The 20061-nt window shown below is 37.1% G+C and overlaps 1 protein-coding gene across 4 annotated transcripts in view; it reads left to right on the top strand.

Annotated features, from left to right (window-relative positions):
* Positions 1-20061, top strand: part of Bclaf3 (BCLAF1 and THRAP3 family member 3) — a 79654-nt gene that overhangs the window by 39340 nt on the left and 20253 nt on the right. For 3 of the 4 annotated variants that reach the window (XM_026784911.1, XM_026784910.1, XM_026784912.1), the window contains 3 exons: positions 5958-6072; positions 7411-7506; positions 14397-14549. In XM_026784911.1, the coding sequence (XP_026640712.1) occupies positions 5958-6072; positions 7411-7506; positions 14397-14549 (364 nt within the window). The remainder of the gene's footprint in view (positions 1-5957; positions 6073-7410; positions 7507-14396; positions 14550-20061) is intronic. The other variant, XM_013350555.2, reaches the window with a different exon arrangement.

Here is a 20061-nt window from a genome sequence, read left to right as displayed (position 1 = left end):
GCCCAGCTCTAGGAACCCTAGCTATGTGAATGACTTGGGGTAGGTTATCTAGCCTTTGTTTCCTCATCTGTGAAAATAGGAATGAGATTTGTGCTTACCTCATAATGGTGATCAGGATTAGGTAAAATGTAGCTGGTTTTCATTAAGCTTGTTAATGTTAGCTTTGAGAGGACTGTTGTAGCATGAAACATGATAATTTTTTTAAAAATTTAGTATTTTTTTGCCATAAAATTCACCCTTTGTAAGTAAGCAATTTGAGTTGTTTTTACTATATTCGCAGAGTTGTATAAGAACCACTTATCTCTGCCAGGTGGTGGTGGCCCACGCCTTTAATCCCAGATCTCGGGAGGCAGAGGCAGGTGGATCTCTGTGAGTTCGAGGCCAGCCTGGTCTACAAGAGCTAGTTCCAGGACAGCCAGGGCTACTCAGAAAAACCCTGTCTCAAAAAACCAAAAAAAAAAAAACCACTTATCTCGTAGGGTGGTGGTGGCATACACCTTTAATACACCTTTAATCCCAGCACTTGGGAGGCAGAGGCAGGTGGACCTCTGTGAGTTCCAGGCAAGCCTGCCTGTTCTACAAGAGCTAATACCAGGACAGGCTCCAAAGCTACAGAGAAACCCTGTCTCGAAAAACAAAAAACAAACAAACAAACAAAAAAAGAACCACTTATCTCAGAAATATTTTGTCACTCCAGAAGAAAGCAGTGTACCTAACTGTGGAACACCCCCTCCCCATTTTTTCATTTTCCCTTCCCTGGAAAACCACTGTTACACATTCTATGGATTGCCTATTTTTGGCATTTCATATAAATGCAGTAATATGTCTGGCATTTCGTGACTTCTTATTTTATGTAGCATGTATTAAAAGTTTATCCATACTATAGCACAAAGATTTCTTTTATGGCTAAATAATGCTACATTGTATGGATGTGTCATTTGCTGTTTATCCATTTATCAGTTGATGGTCTTTTGATTTGTCTTAACGTTTTGATTATTGTGAATAAATAGTGTTGTGAATATTTTGTATGCAAGTTTCTGTGTGGTCATGTCTTCATTTTTATTAAGCAATACCTACATGTAGAATTGAGTTAGATGATTATTACCAAACTGTTTTTCAAAATGACTATATCATTTTACACTCTAATAGCAATGGAGAGGTTCAAGTCGTTCATGTCTTTACCATTACCTGTGAGGTTCCTTTTTTCTTTTTCTTTTTTTTTTCTTTTCAAAATAATACCAGATCTGGGGAGATTGCCTGCTGTTAAGCCCAACAATTTGAGTTCAATTTCTGGAACCCATGTGGAAGAAGAGAGCTGAATCCACATGTAGTTCTCTGACTTGATTGTATAGATTATAGCAGAGGCATACACACACTTACACATGATTATACATGCCTATACAAACACACACAGTGTAAATAAACATAAAATTTTAAAATTTTAAATGATGAACTGTTCATCCTTAACTCAGTTCAGTTTCCTTACTAAAGTAAAATTTATCCTTTTATCTTAGAAATAAAGTTTGCCAATTTCAGTATGTAGTTTGTAGAGAAATTCAGATAAAACATAATGTCATAAATCATAGGATTTAGGGCTGGAGAAATGGCTCAGAGGTTAAGAGCATTGCCTGCTCTTCCAAAGGTCCTGAGTTCAATTCCCAGCAACCACATGGTGGCTTACAACCATCTGTAATGGGGTCTGGTGCCCTCTTCTGCCTTCAGGCACACACACAGACAGAATATTGTATACATAATAAATAAATATTTAAAAAAATCATAGGATTTAGTGATTTCCTCTTATGGTATTTCCATTAAAATATAAGTTATATGAAGGCTCTCTGTGTTTGTTCACCAATATATTCCATTGCCTTGAGCTCAGTCCATATTTGCTAAATGTGTAAAGACTTGACAAAGCAATAGCTGTGAGGCATTTCTATCTGGATTACTATTCCTTAATGTCTTGGGATCTTTTACCAACAAACTTAATTCTTTGACATTCCAAACAATGTATAAGACCTTGCTGTTCTCTCTTGACTCCTCAATAATGAATATCTTACCTTGATGTCTCCAGGCCTTATGATGTCTCCAAGTCTTCTGGCATATGATTTCTCCTTCTAACCAGAATTACTAAATCCTCTGCAATGTAAATTGAGATGTGTTATATAGGTATGGGCCATGTGTAAACCAAAAGTTTAAAAATTGTAGCACTGAACTCCAAAAGGCCACGAAGCTACCAAAACCTTATTTTTCGGTAGGGAACTTATGGGGAAAGACAAGGTTTATACTAAACTAGTGTGAACTTCATCGAGGGCTTTCCATATACAGGTGATACATAATTCCTTGTTGTAAAGTTACATTTCTATGTTTTGTGGATACCATGAAAACTACACAAAACTCTTGACTTCCTGGCACTTGGAACTTGATGGTAGGAGAAAGAAAATGTCATTGCAATGGTAGGTCAAAAACTAAGGTAGAAGTGGAAATTCACAGGAATTTGTGTAATACAGTTTTACAATTTTAGTGGACATGTGAATTGATTGAAAGAGTCAGCCAGCTACAACATACCTGGGAGTATAGTACTTCAAAACAGGGAACCAAATGCGAAGATGTTAAGGCAAAAGCATGTTTTTTTTCTTGGCTAAGGACTAGAATTATGTCTAGTCGGGTTGTAGTATAGTAGAAAGAAGAGAGGGAGAGTGGGGAGATAGCTCAGTGGGCAAAGCACATGCTGAACAAGGCTGACCTAGATTTAGGTCTTCACAATAATCCTGTTGTAATTCTACTGGGAGATGGGAGACAGATACAAAATAAGAACTGGCTGCCTGTGGACTAGCCTGAAAGAGCAACAGTAAGAGACCTGGTCTCCCAAGATGAAAGGTAAAGAATGACTCCTCAGGTCATTAACTGACTTTCATATATGCACTGTTACACATGTGTGCCTGCACCTATATAAACTTAGAGATATGTAAAAGTATACAAAAGGTTAAAAGTCACTAGATGAGGCCTAGATGATTTCATAAAGGACTTTGAAGGACATAAAGACTATTTTACAGTGAGTGAAATTAAAAACATTTGGTGTTCTAACTAAAGAAAACATATGATCTCTAAATTTTAAAAGGATTACTGTGGCTGCAGCTGTAGGAATTATAGACAAAACCATTTCATTTTATGGCTGATTTCACTTTCATAGTACTTTTAAGTTTCATCTATGCTGTGTCATATGTCAATGGTTTTTTTCTTAAAAACTTTATTTTAAGGCTGGAATGGTCTTTGGATATTCTACATTGTATTTACCTGGTTGTTCATTTCTTATAGCTATTTGTGGTTTTCCACCTTTTGCCTGGTTGAAGGCATGCTGTTAGGTACACACGAGTAGCAATCTATTTATTGTAACCTTTCTGTTCTAGTGAGTGTAACATAGCATCTCACTGTGTTTTTGATTGACATTTCCCTGATGACTAATGATAAACATTTTTCATATGCTTTTTGGCCATTTATATGTCTTATGTAGAGAAATTTTGTCTAAATCCTTTGCCCATTTTATAATCAAAGTCTTTATTGCTGAGGTATAATAGTTAGGAGGGTTGTTTTTGTTTGAAACAGGGTCTCACCATAAAGCCCTGGCTGGTCTAGAACTCACTATTGTAGCTCATGCTGGCCTCAAACTCATAGAGATCTATCTACTCTGCCTCCTAAGTGCTAGGATTAATGGCATGATACTACACCTGGATAAAAGAGTTCTTTACTATTCTCTAGGCCAGTGAGATGGTTCAGTAGGTAACCTGACAACCTGAGACATACATATTTTTACCTGACCTCCACATGTGTGTTCTGACTCACATACAAACAGTAATAAAATATAGTAGCATGTTAATAGTTCTTTATATATTCTAGATACTACAGTCTGTTACTGGAAATGCTTGTGACTAGAAATGATTCAGATTTTAGATTATTTGGAATACTTACATATATATATATATACTCAACTCTTATGGGTAGGGGGCCCTTAACTAAACATGAAATTTATTTATGTTCTTTCATTCATTTTCAGAAGGAAATTCTATACAGTATTTTAATGTGCCTTTGTTTTGACTATGTTTTGTCTTACATGGTCAGGTGTAGAATTTTTCTTCATGTTGGTCCTCAGAAGGCTTCAGATTTTGTAACATTTCAGATTTTTGTATTAGGGATGTTCAACCAGTATTCCTTTATTGGATATGTTTTTTTTAATTTTTTTACCATGTCCAGTTTTTCTTTATGATTTATTTAACTTTATTTTGTGTACATTGGTGTGAAGGTGTCAGATCTCGTGGAACTGCATTTTCAGACAGTTGTGAGCTGCCATGTGGGTGCTGGGAATTGAACCTGGGTCCTCTGGAAGAGCAGTCAGTGCTCTTAACCATTGAACCATCTCTCCAGCCCCCTTGGATATGTTTTGCAATAAGGATTTTTATAGCATAAGGCATTTGTAATTTTGCCAAATAGAAATGAGTACTTCGAATATTTAGTCTATTTTTGACCTTTATCTTTTTTATAGGCAAGTATGTGTGCTTTTTAATGTATCCTCAATGTATAGTTTTGTAGTTACACACTGCTATTTTGACTTAGTACCACATCACATTTTATCAGGATGGCGGGTTTCTGAACATTTCATAGATCCTGAAGTTCTATTTTGTGTCAGGTTCTGGGGTCAGTGATGAGAACACAAATAAACCAGTAGTATTCAAAACTTATTCCATTAAACACACAGATATAAGCAGTAGCTACAGCAGGAACGATGGGTGTTAGGCCTCTAAATGCTGTATGTGTCACAGTAGGGTTATCTATTCCACCTCAGAGGAGTTTAGGAAAAGTTTTGGACAAGGCTACGAATGGAGCCGAACTTTGAAGTTAATCTAAATGGAAGGAAGTGATCACAGAAGGAATTGCAGGTACAAAGTTGTGGAAGCCGGAAAGATCATGTTATGTGCTGGGAACTATCTATACACAGTTAATTATTTAAAGTTCAATATATGTGTTGGGGAGATTGGAGGAAACCAGGTAGTAAGGCCATAAAGAGTCAGGGCAAAACGGACACAGGAAATCATGAAGACTGATTTTTAACCCATACAAAATTCATGGGAGGGGCTAAAGCAGGGCAGTTGGCTTCCTAGGAAATGGGACCTGCCAAAGACATAGGAAAGGTCTTAAAAATGTTGTGGGGAAGGCCGGGTGGTGGTGGCACAGGCCTTTAATCCCAGCACTCGGGAGGCAGAGGCAGAGGCAGGCGGAACTCTGTGAGTTCGAGGCCAGCCTGGTCTACAAGAGCTAGTTCCAGGATAGGAACCAAAAAGCTATGGAGGAAACCCTGTCTCAAAACCCCCCAAAAAATGTTGTGGGGAGATGTAGGAATCTTTAAGATAGAGAGATTAGTCGTTTTGTGGGGGCATTGCCAAGAGCTGTAGAAATGAGGCTTCCAGGATCTTTTTACCAAGCAGACTTGGAAGAGCCTGTTGTGACCTCAAGATCTCTCACATTGTCAGAAGGTGGGAGCCTGTCCTTTGCAGTATGAGAGCCCATAGCCTTGGCAGTAGGTGACCATGTTCTAGTTTTCTACCTTACCTCTGATAAATGGGCTGGGTCATAAGCCATTGATGCGTCTGCCAAGAATCTCAGTAAGTGGGCGCAGGGGAGTCAGGGATGCTTGAAAAATTCTTCCATGTATCAGCTATAGCCTCCAGGAATCCTGTTCTTCATTGAGAGTCAGATTGAGACTCCTAGCACAAGGAATGTTGTTTTTGCTCTATTGCTAACTTCCAGCTTAGTAAAATAATGTTTGTTGAAAACATCAGTCTTAATAACTATCATTTATAGTTTTAGTAGTGACAGATCATTGAAATCTTACTATTGTGCTATGTATCTGGAGTATGTATCTTTAACTGGTTAAAGTAACAAGATTCTTTCTTTCCCTTTATTAGGAATCATCAGTGTCCCAGTTTTTCAAAGGTGAAGACAGTTCGTGCTGATGGATTTCAAAAACCTTCACATTTTATAAAATCAAATTTTAGAAAATTTATTCAGAAACCTTACATAGTAAGATTGGAGTTTCAAGTTTTTAATTTTTGTACATTATAAATATTTCCATACTTTTCAAAGTGGTTGTAACTTCATTGTGTTATAACAGTGTTGAGGCTTAAAAGATGATCAAGAAAACTTATCTCTTGTTTTAGTAGAAATTTCTTTTATTATAGTATTAATTTTCTAAAGATCTTTTGGTAACAACTTTATTAAAATATGATTTGCACACTATAAAGTTCATTTCAGGTATATAATTTGGTGATTTTTAGTAATTCTTCAAGATGTGTTATAGTCATCACCATTGTCCAGTTGTTGGGCTTAAGACAGGATTTCACTTTGTTGCTCAGGCTAAGCAGTGGAACTTGTTATACACCCCAGGCTAGTCTCAAATTTACAACCCTCCTGCCTTCACCCACTAAGTGCTTGGTTTCCAGGCTTGTGTCACTATGCCGGAATAGGATATTGTCATTATCCAGTAAGAGCTCTCATGTCTGTTTAATTATTCCATGTTTCTACCCCCACAAAACCACTAACTAATCTCTCTATCTTAAAGATTTGCTTATAGAATAGATGGTGAAACTATAATATCTATAATATCCAACAGCTCTTCTGTAGGTGATGACTAAATGATGGAAGTCAGTCAGTTTGTAACCTAATTTTAGAAGTAATATCCCATTACTTTACTGAATGGTTATTACAAGAAGCAAGCTAATAGATCATGCCCACAAAGACAAGCATCATTGATGGAGATAATTAGGAGCCATGTCAACAGCTGTCTAGTACAATCCTCCTCTGGCCAGACTCCACAAAAATGGATTAAGTAGAAGGTAATAAGACTATTATATAGATTTTAGAAATTGGAAACTGGATAATGAATACCATCTTAATTGTTCCTGCTAGAGGATTCAAGTTCTCTGTAGTTAGATTGCACTGTAGTTCTTTCTCTTATTTCTGGGTCTTCCCAAGCTATTGCAACCTTTGGTTGATTAGGCTAACTTGCCTACTTGCAGTATGGAGAGTTTGTGTTTTTCTTGGCTAATAGACAACCTTTACCAAGTCCTGCTGGCAATGGTTTTTTTCCTCTCCAAGTTGCATACATAAGTAAATGCTAGATTTATAATCCACTTTCTGAAAGTTAACCATGGTGTTATACAGAGTGTTTTTTTTTTACACTTCTCACAGGCATGAATGAAACTGGCCCCTCACAAACTAGCATGGGTCATATGAGAGAAGAAGTATGTAAGCTCCATGCTCCCTGATTTGGGGTCTTCAAACATATGTCTTAATTGGTGAGACTAGTTTTTAAAGTAACCTTTAAGGTATTATTAACCCATATTAATATTTTTTGTTCAGAACTATACTATGCAAAGAAACGATGCCATTACTCAGAAGATATTTAGAGTTGAGGAAAATCATCAAAACAGAAGAGGCCCTAGAAGGTCTTTCAAGGTATTGGGTATTGCTTTTCATTTATGTCTGACTACGGTTTTATATATTGGAAATAATGTTGCATTAGTGAATTAAAAACTATTTTGTGGCATTTTAAACAACAATTATAAACTAGTGTTTTGATTTCTATGACTATTGATAGAATTTATACTTAACAATTACCAGTTTAATAATGATGTTTAATCAGGATTTGATTTTGAATTTCATTATTACTAGTGGAACTCTTTTTTTCAAATAGTAATGTAACTGCTTCTAGAAATTACCAAGGATTTAAGACTTAGGGCAGAGTAGATTCCATGTGTAAGCATGTGGGCTGGGTCGCTTCTCAAACTGTTCTAGGAGGTTGCTTGGAAATGCAGCTGTCCACAAGGAGTGTATGGGAAGAGTGAGGGAGGGAGGTTTGTAGAATTGTTTGGAACGTTTGAGTATGATGGGTTTGTGCTGACGAAACTAAAGATTCCTCCTCCCCACCTCCAGCACAAAATGATAAGATCGAAAACAAATATTTTTAGTCTTCTATGTCTACTATACTGGACAATATTTAAGACAGGATTTAGTTTCATCATTCATACAATTAATATTTGCTATTTTTATGGCAAAGAAAAGTGATGGTACTGACAAGAATAAATTTTATGTTATTTAAGTGTCTGTGAGTGTATGCACATATGTGCAGTTACCCATAGAGGCCATGTGAAAGCACTAGATGCCCTTGAACTGAAGTTACGGGCAATTGGGAGCTACCCAGTGTGGGTGCCGGGCACTGAACTTGGGTCCTCTGGAAGAATGGCAGTCCCATCTTCCCAGTCCCAGGAATAAAGTTTGAAATTTTTGATTCATAGGTATTTTTACTTAATATCTTTTTGCCCTCATTCATATTTGGCATAGTCATTATAAATCAGAAAAATAAGCCTAGCTAATTAGAACTTTGGAAGATTATATTTTTCAGTATGATGAATGCCAAAAATTCATTTCAAGTTCTTTTATCTTTTCTCTTCTTGTATGTATACATACACATGTGTACATGCATTTGCAGACCAGGAGTAGACACTGGATGACTTTCTTAGGTGTTCTCCACCTTATTTTGCCTTTATTGATAGGTTTTCTTCTTTGACAACTTTATATATGTATATAAAACATTCTGGTTACTTTTGCTTCAGCTATGTCTTGCTTTGCTCCCACTCGTCTGTCCTCTACTTTCTTCTAAATGTCCTTGCCATATTCACGATGTTTTTGTCTTGTGTCCCACAGAGTTTAGGGTTGTATGATGATGACCTTGGGTTTGAAACTGTTCATTAGACCCTGGTGGGTTCATCATTGGAAACATTATATAACTGGGTACTTTGACTCTTCTTTTCCCAGAATTTGTTAGTTTCAGTAGTGTGTGTTAAGCTTCTGCATTGTGTGATAAGGGCTTTATGGTCCTCTTTCCCATCTGTAGCTGCCTATTAAATGTGCTAGTTTATGATTGCCTTGGTTGTATCATGCTTAGAAAATAGCATTCCCCACCCTTCTCATCTTATAGCTCTTGTATTCTTTCTCCCCTATTCTTTTCCATAATGTTCTGTAAAACCTAAGTGGATGGTATAAAAAGTCTTAATTAGGTTTGAGCCCTCAGCCATCCTTTATTCACAATATGTTGTGCTTGCATGAGTCTTTGCGTTCACCTTCATTCACTGCAAAGCGAAGCTTTTCTGATTAATCTTAAAATAAGCCTATGGGAATAAGCATAGATATTTAGAAGACAGTTTGACACTATGTTAATTTAGCTAATCAATGGTAGTATGACCTAAGGCCTCATTAGTCATAGTTTTGTCTTATTTTTCTAACCCAATTTACAGTACTCGGCATGGATTTCCTCTTGTGGACTGGGCTTCAGATCCAATGAGGGAGCACTTGGTTATCCTTGTATCAGTCACGCCACTATTGTACCAATGGGCACATCTTGCCTGGCAAGTTGGTAGTGTAGTTCAGCGTTCACAGCTGGGTAAGACCACTGTTACCTTATTCTCCCAGCAGCCTGAACAGCACCATCTAGCACTGTAAAAACTATACAGCAGGAAGCATCCAGCTCAATTCAAACTTGCTTTCTCTGTATCTTGTAACCAAGGTACAAGAAGTCTTCAGCAATGAGGTTTTATCAACTATTTCTATAGACAACCAAGATGAATGCTAATAGCCTGTTTTGTTTGGGGCCTCTAGAGCACCCTTAATCAACAACTCTTATGGAAGTATCCCACACCTGGCACTGTTTTTTAAGTTACCCTGACCAAGCTTGCTTTTCTGTTAATATGAAAAAGCATTGACAAAATCATGTTTAGTAGGTTTATTTGGCTTACGAATTACAGTCATCATCAGGGGAAGCTAAGACAGGAACCTGGAGGTAGGAACTGAAGCAGAGACCATGGAGGAATATTGCCTACTACTGGCTTGCTTTCCATGGATGGCTTCGCTTACTTTTTTATACAGTCCAGGAACACCTGCCCAGGGGTGGCACTGCATAGTGAGATCCAAGCATTAATTAAGAAAATTCCCCCACAGATGTGCCAAAGTCTCATCTAATGGATATAGTTCTTCAACTGAGGTTCCATCCTTCCAGACAACCTCAATCTGTGTCAGGTTGGCATGAACAAAACCACCAGTACATCTTTGTCAACTCTACACAAACACATCAATTACTATTAAACTGTGATGTTTCCTTTCTTGCTTATCCTTAAGATCTCATATTAATAGCACAATATGAAACACAGGCAAAGTTTAAAAGTACCTATTTGAACAGCATTGTTCCCAGTATTCCCCCTCCATTTTCATTTTGCCTATATACTGCTGTCCCACCTCCTTAAAGCAACAGTATCCAATTTCTAGTTTCCTGGATTACATAGGTATTTCAAGTTAAACACATAAAGAGTTGAGGCACTTAATAGAGACCATGCATTGTCTTTCTGGTCTGTGTTTCCTTGAATGAATTTTTCTAGTTTCATCCATTTCCCTGCTCATTCCTTATTTGCCTTTTTCTTCATAGCTGAATACAATGTCATTGTGTGTGCATACAACAGTTTCATTATCCATTCATCAGTTGATGGATATCTAGACTGATTCTGTTTCCTTAACTGTTGTGAATAGAGCTACCACAATGATGGACATGCAAATGTCTCTGTAGTAAGATACATTTTTTGAGTGGTATAGCTCATATGGTAGTCTTCTACCATATGAATACTTATAATTTTTTTGAGGAAACTCTAGACTGATATCTAAAGTGGATATACCAGTTTACACTTCCGCTAGCGTTGTTTAAGTGGTCTCCTTGACCCACAACCATGCCAGTGTTTGTCATCCTTTGTATACTGATGACAACCAGTCAGACTGGGGTGAGATAGAGTCATAAAATAACTTTATTATTTTTTTAATTTTATGTGTATGGATGCTTTTCCTCGTGTATATCTGTATACCATGTGTATACAGTGCTTGTGGAGGCCAGAACAGGGTGTCCAATTCCCTGGAATTAGAGTTACAGGCAGTTGGGAGCTGTTGCGTGGGTGCTGGTAATCAAACTCTGGTCCTCTGGAAGCTGTAACTGCTAAAGCCATCTTTATAAAACTTCAAATAGTTTTAAAATACATTTTCCTGATGACTGAGTATATTGAACACTTTTAAAAGTGTTTTCTAGCCATTTATATTTCTTCTTTTGAGAACTCTCTGTTGCGTCTCTTAGCACATTTGGCTTGTTTATTTTTGTGGAGTTTAGATTCTTTTAGTTTCATGTATATTCTAATTAATAATTCTTATCAGATATATAGCTGACATATCTTCTCTCATTCTGTGAACTGCTTCTTCATTCAATCAATGTCTTCTCATGCTGTACAAGAGCCCTTTTGTCAGTCATTGGCCTTATTCCCTGTGCTATTAGAGTCATATTCAGAAAATCATTACACCTATATATTAGAAAACCTTAGGGTCTATATATTGAAGTATACTCTTTGCTTTTTCATTTAGCAGATTCGGGGTACCAGATTTTATATTGAGGATATGACTTTTGTGCTGGGTGAGACATTGAAAAAATGAACGATCTCAAATAAGGAAACATTTTAAGGCCTTAGGGAAAAAACAGAACAAACTGGACAAGGTAGTAGAAGGGAAGAAATAATTAAGAACAGAAACAAACAAAAATGCAAAGAATCAGTAAAATAAAGAATTTGTTCTTAGAGCTGGACAGTGGTGGTGCATGCTTTTAATCCCAGCACTCAGGAGGCAGAGGCAGGTGGATCTCTATGAGTTCAAGGCCAGCCGGGCCTACAGAGCTACTTCCTGGACAACTAGGGCTGTTATACAGAGAAATCCTGTCTCAAACCTCCTCCAAAAAAGAATTTGTTCCTTGAGAAATAAAGAATATTGATAAGACTTTACCCAGATCAATTCAAAGGAAGAGAACACTCAGATTAATAAAATTAGTTATGAATAGTGAGATATAAAATAGGTATCAATGAAATGAAAATGATAAGTACATACCTTGAAAACCTATATTCTACTAAAAGGAATGGATGAATTTCTAGATGCATATGACCTACCAAAATTAGACTAATGTCAAGTAAGTTAAAAAGACAAACCAGCCAGGTCATGGTGGCTCACAACCCCCAAAACTTGGGAGGCAGAGGTAGGTGGGTCCCTGAGTTCAAGGCCAGGCTGGTCAACAGAGCTAGTTCCAGGACAGCCAGCGGTAAGCAGAGAAACCTGTCTTGGAAAAAAAATGCAATAATAAAAATTCTCACAACTAAAGTCCTCCAATGCTAGATGATTTCACTGAAGAATTTTATTATGTTTCCAAAAAAATTAACACCAGCGCAATTTTTTTTTTTACAAAGTAGAAAAGAAAGGGATGCTTCTAAACTTTTTTACAAAGCCAGTATTGTCCTGATATCAAACTGGACAAAGTGACAACAAAAATAAAAAGATAAAATAAAGCTCACTATATCTGATATACATAAAGTAAAATATATCAAATAGTTGCATATTTTCTGTATTAAAATATATTTTCATAGTCACATTGCTTCATTCCAGAGATACATATGGAAATGAGTAGATATAATTCATTACATAAATAAATGCAAAGATAGAAATCACATGATCAATGTAGGAAAGGCCTTTGGCAAAATCTGACATCTCTTTATAATAAAAGTCATGTGGGGGTTTTGTTACTGCTGAGATAGTTCATCGGAGATTACTCATTACTTTTGCCGAGGACTCAGGTTTGATATTCAGCACCTGGTTTACAATCATTCATAACTCCACTTTCAGGGGATTCAGTGCCCTTTTCTGGCCTCTGCCAGCACTGTATTCATGTAGTGCACATATTCACATGCAGGCAAAACATAAATAAATCTAAAAAAATGTCATGAAGAGGTTAGAGAGAACATGCCTCAACATGATAAAGGCTTTATGTCACAAACTTAGTCAGCATCATCCTAAATGGAGAAAAACACAAAGCACTAGATCAGGAACAAGGCAAGGATGTCTACTTTCCACTGCCATTTTGTATAATGCTTGAAATCTTCACTGGATCAGTAAGACAAAATGACATAAAAGGGATACAAATAAGAAAAGTCAAAATATTCCTTTTTGCAAATTATATGATTAGAGACTGTAGATACTCCATCAAAACTTTTAGAGCCAAATCTTTGGTGAGGTGATAGAATATAAAATTAATATGCAAAAGTTAGTAGTCTAATATATCAATGACAAACATACTAAAGAAGAAATTAAGAAAATCTCATTCAGAGTACCACACACAGAGATATCTGAGAATAAACTTAACTAAGGAAACAAGACTTCTACAATGAATATTTTAAGATAATGATGAAAACATTTGAGGAAGACACTAGAAGATGGAAAGAGTTCACATGCTTGTGGCTCAGAAGATTCAATATTGTAAAAATCGCTGTTCTTGCTGGGCAGTGGTGGTGCACACCTTTAATCCCAGCACTTAGGAGGCAAGGCAGATGGATCTTTGTGAGTTCGAGACCAGCCTGGTCTACAGAGTGAGTTTCAGGACAGCCAGAGCTGCTACATAGGAAAACCTTGTCTTGAAAAACAATTGCTGTCCTTCCAAAGGTAATATATAGATTCTAGGGACATTCTTCATAAATGTAGGAAAAACCCTTAAAATTTATTTAGAAGTACAAAAGACACAGTGATAGGGAAAACAATTCTGAACAAAAAGAATAGTGTAGGAGGTATCAGCATGTGTAATTTCAGGCTAACTACAGAGCCATAGTAATGAAAAACAGCATAATACTTGTGAAAAATAAACACAGATCAGTGGAATAGAGAACTTGAATATAAGTTCATGCTAAAAGATAACAAAAATAGACACTGAAGAAAAACAATTATCTTTCAATAAATGGTGTTGGGAAGCGTGAGTTTCACCATGTAGAAGAATGAAACTAGATCCACCATTTTCTGAGATAGTGTCTCATTGAACCAGGAGCTCAACAATTCAGATAGGCTGGCTTGCCTATAAACTCCAAGGATCTGCCTATCACTACCTCCCTACCCCACCCCCTATCACTGGCGTTTATAGTCAGATACTGGAGATCTGAACTCAAGTCCCCATGCTTGCTTAACAGGTACTTTACTGACTGAGACATCTTCCTAGGCTCATTACTAACCATTTCTAAAATCTATTTTCTATAGAGCAAAGTTTTTTTTTAAATAATACAAAAAAATAAGCTAGTATCTAGTTTGAAGAAATACTTTAGAGCCAGTATTAACACCTTAAAAATATTGTTGGTGCCTAGAATTAAGGCCTGTTGTAATTATTATTCTCCTGTCTGTTATACTAATAGAATAGATTGGGGAACTGTATTTTTAACATTTAATTCTCTTTGGATCCTTTACAGAACTTTTTGGGTGGCAGATTCCAGCCCCATTTTAAGTCACATCTGGTACGGAAGAGCTTGTATATTCAGGCTAAATACCAGCGTTTACGGTTTGCTGGACCAAGGGGATTTATTACCAATAAATTCAGAAACAGATTTCTGAGGAGAAAAAAGGTTAGTTTGACGATAACCTTTTAAAAATACTGAGTAACTTTAAATGTTTGTTAGATAATTGGGTTTTTCATCTAGTTTAAGAAACAACCTAGATTTTTTTAAATGCTCTCATTGTATGGTAGTTAAATGAAAACTTCAAGATTAATGCTTATGGAACTGTGAAACTATTTCAACTTAAAATGCTTTTAGCCATTCTACCTGAAACAATTTGCATATGTCAGTTTATTGTATGACAAAACTTTTCCTGGGAAGATGTAACATATGTGTCTACCACCCTAGATAGGGAACATATGACGGACTGAAGTACAGATATCACCAAGGTCCCACGAGGTAACCAGTGAGTTTTACTGGGGTTACTTGCAGAATCAGAAATGACTCAAGGACAGCTGCATCAACAAAGCCCACTCCAGCATTGGTGGCAGTTTACAAAGCTGGGAACCTGGAGCACACTGCACAGCTTGCAGGCAGCTCAACAGGTCGGAGAGTGCTTTTTTAGGGGCCTCAGTTGGTCTCAAACCTCCAGATAGCTCTGCTGGTTTCTGCCTCTTCTGGCAGTGGGTCTGGTCTCAATCTTCTTTGCAGCTTTTTTCCTGTGAGAACTCTTCTCAGTATTCTTGGTAGCTTGATTCCCATTTGATAGTCTTTTCAGCTCAGCTTTCTTCCATCTGAGAAGACTCTTAGCTTTTATTATTTACTCTGGCTGGAAGGGGCCTCATGAATCTGATCAGTTTCAAGGACTTTCTGAAACTATCTTGAATTGTTTACTTCCTGCTCAAGGAAGAATATTTCAATCTTGGAGGGAATCATTATACAACACAGCTCTCTGAACGTTGTATTTTAGCATTTCTGTCATTTAGTTACCCTTAAAATGAACATTTAAGTAAAGACTGGATGACCTATATAGCAGTTTACAGTTAGAGGCTAGACCACTATGGGTCAGAGGACAATTTCTCTGTTGCCTTTCACTGCTATTCTGATGCTTTAGATGTCATCTAAGCACACATTGGATTTTTCAAAATTCTTATCAAAACTGGGCCTGGTATGTAATTTCAGCACTTAGGGTGCAGAGGTGGGAGGATTACCACAAGTTTAAGGCCAAAAGTTTGGTATTTACTACTTTTCCATTGTCTAATGATACTCTTTCACTTAGGCATGTTCTTCTATATTCTTTCTTTCCTTTTCAAATAATACATATATTTCAAGATAAGGTTTCTCTCTGTAGCCTGGTTGTGCTGGAACTCGCTTTGTAAACCAGGCTGGCCCTGAACTCACAGAGATCTACCTGCTTCTGCCTCCCACGTGCTGGAATTAAAGGTGTGTCCCACCATGCCTGGCTAAATAAAACACGTTAAATTGATTAATTTTTTTTGTTTGACAATATTCTACATGTATGTAATATATTCTGTTTACTTTGATTCCTCATTTTCTCATTATCTCCCTCCTATCCCTGCCATTTTCCTTCCCTTTTCCCACAGGTCCCCTTTCTCACATTCATGCCTTTTGTTTGTTTTTTGCTTTTGCTTTTGTTTTTTTTTTTTTGTTTGTGATCATTAATTTAACCAAGATTATCTCTGAGGCCACATCTTTGCAACTGTCCATTAGAGCCTCTAGGGCTCACCATTTAGCCCACACCTGAAGGTAATGATTATCTCTTCCCAGGAATTCATCAGTTACCAAATGTTAAACTGGGAGGGTATCTTAGTTACTTTTATGATGCTGTGACAGAGCATCATGACCAAGGCGACTGGCAGAAGAAATAGTTATTTTGGGACTTATAGTTTCAGAGAGTTAGAGTCCATAGCCATCATGGCAGGGAACATGGCAATGGGCAGGTAAGCAGGGCACTGGAGCAATAGCTAAAGTCTCCATAATTCATAAGCACAAGGCAGAGAAAGCTAACTTGGAATGATCTGGGTTCCAACCTCCAAGCCTCTACTTAGTGAGATACCTCTTTCAACAAAGCTACACCTCCTAATGCTTCCTATACAGTTCTACCAACTTACAGAGGTAGCTTACATGAGCTTTTAGAGGCCGTTGTCATTCAAACCACCACAGAGGGTAGGGGCCTGTCAGTCCTTCTCTGATCCATGATTGGCTATTGACATTCCTGTTCTTGTGCATGCTGAGTGCAAGCAAGCTGCTGTGAGATCATTTTTTTGACATGGCTTTATCATGTCTGGAAGATAGTGTTTGCAGTCCTCCTCCCTGTTATCTTGCTCTTATGTTCTTTCCATACTCTAGTTTGTGGTGTTCCCTGTGCCTTAGAGAGGTTGGCATAAATGAAGATCCTGTTTCTGAGTACTCAACCATCACTTATTTGAAGCATCTTTATCGGTATTCACTACTAAGAAAAGCTTCTCGGACCAAAGCTGGGAGTATCATTTGTCTATAAGTTTAAGCATAAATATTTAGACTTCAGTTTGGTACCATGTTAAATTTAGCTAAACAATAGTAAGCCCTACTCCTGGATCCATGACCTTCCCAGCCATAGGTTTTTTGGTTTTTTGGTTTTTTTTTTTTGACAGGATTTATAGTATTAGACTTATTCCCTCCTGTGGAGTTGGCTTTAAATCCAGTCCAAGAACACTTTATCCTATAATAGTTGTGCCACTATTGTATCAGTGGGCATATATTGTCTATGGTTGTCATTGTGGTATACTGAGTCCACCTCTGGTAAGACCTTTGATGCCTTTACTCCCCTAGCAGCCTGCATAGCAGCATCCAGCAGTGTGAAATCTAGCCAGCAGGGAGGAAGCATTCATCTCAATTACAGCTTGCTTTCTCCTATATCTTGTAACCAAGGTGTGTAGAGTCTTTAGCAATAAGATCTTATTGTCTAGTTTTGGTAGGCAACCAAGAGGAATGGCAAGAGGTTGTATTGTTGTGGGAGTCTCTGGGATCTCTCTGGCCAACAATTAGTAAGGAAGTATCCCATACCTGGGATCTTTGTTTTATAAGCAGTGACTTGTAGCAGTATTATACAGCTATGCAGAATATCTCCTTTTTAAAAACATATTTCGACTTACAAAATAATAGATTATTGTATTATTTTTCATAAGCTAGATTCCTTTATCGTAGTATTATATGTGTGTTGATTTGGCCTATTCCAATTTGGCCAATGTCTGTACTTGCAAGCAATCTTCAGATAGGCTTATATAGAGTTTTATTTAAACAAAGCCCTCTGAATATAGCATGAAATTAGGTACCCTGCTGTTAGTATGCTATATAACAGGTGATCTCCATTTTCCTAATCTTTGGAGAAAGGAATGAGACATGGAAGCTATTCTATCTGCCAGGTCTGAATTAAGTAACTTATGACTGACTAGAACTTTAGGCTTTCCCTCTAGCAGGTACTACTGTAAAACTACATCACATGTGAGAAAATTGTGGACTGGTCCCATCAGTCCATTTTACCTCAGTCCTTATGCCCTAAAAAAAATCAAGTCTTGAATTATTGGTTTCCGCTAATGTTGATTCTCATTTTCTTTAAATTAAGAACACTTTTACATACCTTTTGCATAATTTTGTCTGTGTGTGTGAGTGTGGGTGTGTGTGGTGTTGGAGATAAAACCATTGGACTTACATATGCTAAGCTACCTTTGAGTCATACCTGCAGCCTGTAGTTAAATCATTTAATACCCCAAGTTTTGGCATCAGAGGGAACTTTAAAAATTCTACCCTAGAAAGATACCTTAATCTGTGTAGCATCTTGTGGTGATTTGAATGAGAATGGCCCCATAGGCTTGTATGTTTGAATGCTTGATCCCCACTTAGTGGAACTGTTTAGGAAGGACTAGGAGGTGTGACTTTGCTGAAGGAGATGTGTGCCACTGCCCGTGGACTTTGAGGTTTCAAAAACCCCACACCAAGCCCAGTGTCTCTCTTTCTGCCTGCTGCCTGTTAATCAGGATATAAAGCTCTCAGTTACTGCTCTAGCACTGTGTCTGTCTGCTTCCCGGAATGATGATCATGAACTAACCCTTGAAAATTGTAAGCAGGCTCCCAATTAAAAGCCCCCAAGGCATTTCTTTTATAAGACTTGCCATGGTCATGTCTCTTCACAGAAAAAGAGCAGTAGCTAATATGCATTTCATCACATTTTAGGTTTTTGTGGTGTTGGAGAAGCCATTCTTTTAGTAGTTAGACTCCACCTGGATTAATTAATTGAGGCATGATTAATTAAGTAGTCTAGATACCATGAAATTAGATCTGGACCTACTTATTCCCATATACCTGGTCTATCAGAAGTATTTTTAATAAACTTTATTATTTTAAAACTTGCAAATAAGTAAAACCATAGCAGTATTAATCATACCCAAAGTCTATATAAATTAGTGAATTTATATAAAGTTAGAATTGACATTAAAAACAAAAGCTCTGAAGCTTCACATTAAATTTTACATTTTCAGTATTGGATATATTTTGTTCACTAATCTTCCACCAAAACAAAAACATCTAAGACAGAGTTAGAACTAGGGAAACAAATAGCTTTATATTCTTTTTCATAACTCTTTCATAACTTGTGTCTATTACCTACATTTGCTCCATCCTCATTCCCTTATTCCTAGTCTTTCTTGTTCTCTTTTTCATGTTTTACTGTTCTCACATGTCCATGTGTTACTTATATACATCTATTATTGGCTACATTCTGCATATGAGAGAGAGCTATGGTTTTATTTATTTCTGAGATTGTGTAACCTTGTATTTCTGACAAGAGGCTAGTGTCCAGAATTCACAAAGAATTGCAGAAATAAAATGCCAAGGAGATAAAACTGCGCCACTCAACAAATGAAATGCAAATGGTCAATAACTTTTATAAAGTGTACAGTGTCTCTAGCCATCAGGAAAACGGCAAACTAAAACTACTTTGAGATAATTTCCTCACCCTAATCAGAATGGTTGTTATCAACAAATCCAAGAGTAGAATTTGGAGAGGGTATAGAAATAAGGAAATCCATATTTACGATTGGTAGGAGTAGAGTAATACAGTCATTGTGTAAATGTAAGAATGGCCAAGATCAAAAACACTGATGACAACTTATGCTGGAGAGGTTGTGGGGTAAAGGGAACACTTCTGCATTCTTAGTGGAAATGCAAGCTGGTACAGCCCCTTGGATGTCAGTGTGGCGATTTCTCAGAAAATTAGGAAACAACCTTCCTCAAGATCCAGCAATACCACTTTTGGATATATACCTAAAGGATGCTAAATCATACTGTAACAAGGACATGTGCTCAATTATGCTCATAGCAACATTGTTTGTTATAGACAAAACCTGGAAACAACCTAAATGCCCCTCGACCATAGAATGTATAAGGAAAATGTGGTACATTTACACAATGGAGAACTACACAGCAGAAAAAATAATGACAGCTTGAATTTTGCAGGCAAATGGATGGAGCTAGAAAACATCATTTTGAGTGAGGTAACCCAGACCCAGAAAGACAGTTATCATATGTACTCACTCATAAGTGGTTTTTAAACATAAAGCAAAGAAAACCAGCCTACAAATCA

This window comes from Microtus ochrogaster, chromosome X (genome assembly GCF_000317375.1).
Source record: "Microtus ochrogaster isolate Prairie Vole_2 chromosome X, MicOch1.0, whole genome shotgun sequence".
Taxonomy (NCBI): domain Eukaryota; kingdom Metazoa; phylum Chordata; class Mammalia; order Rodentia; family Cricetidae; genus Microtus; species Microtus ochrogaster.
This window is presented reverse-complemented; position numbering and strand designations above follow the sequence as displayed.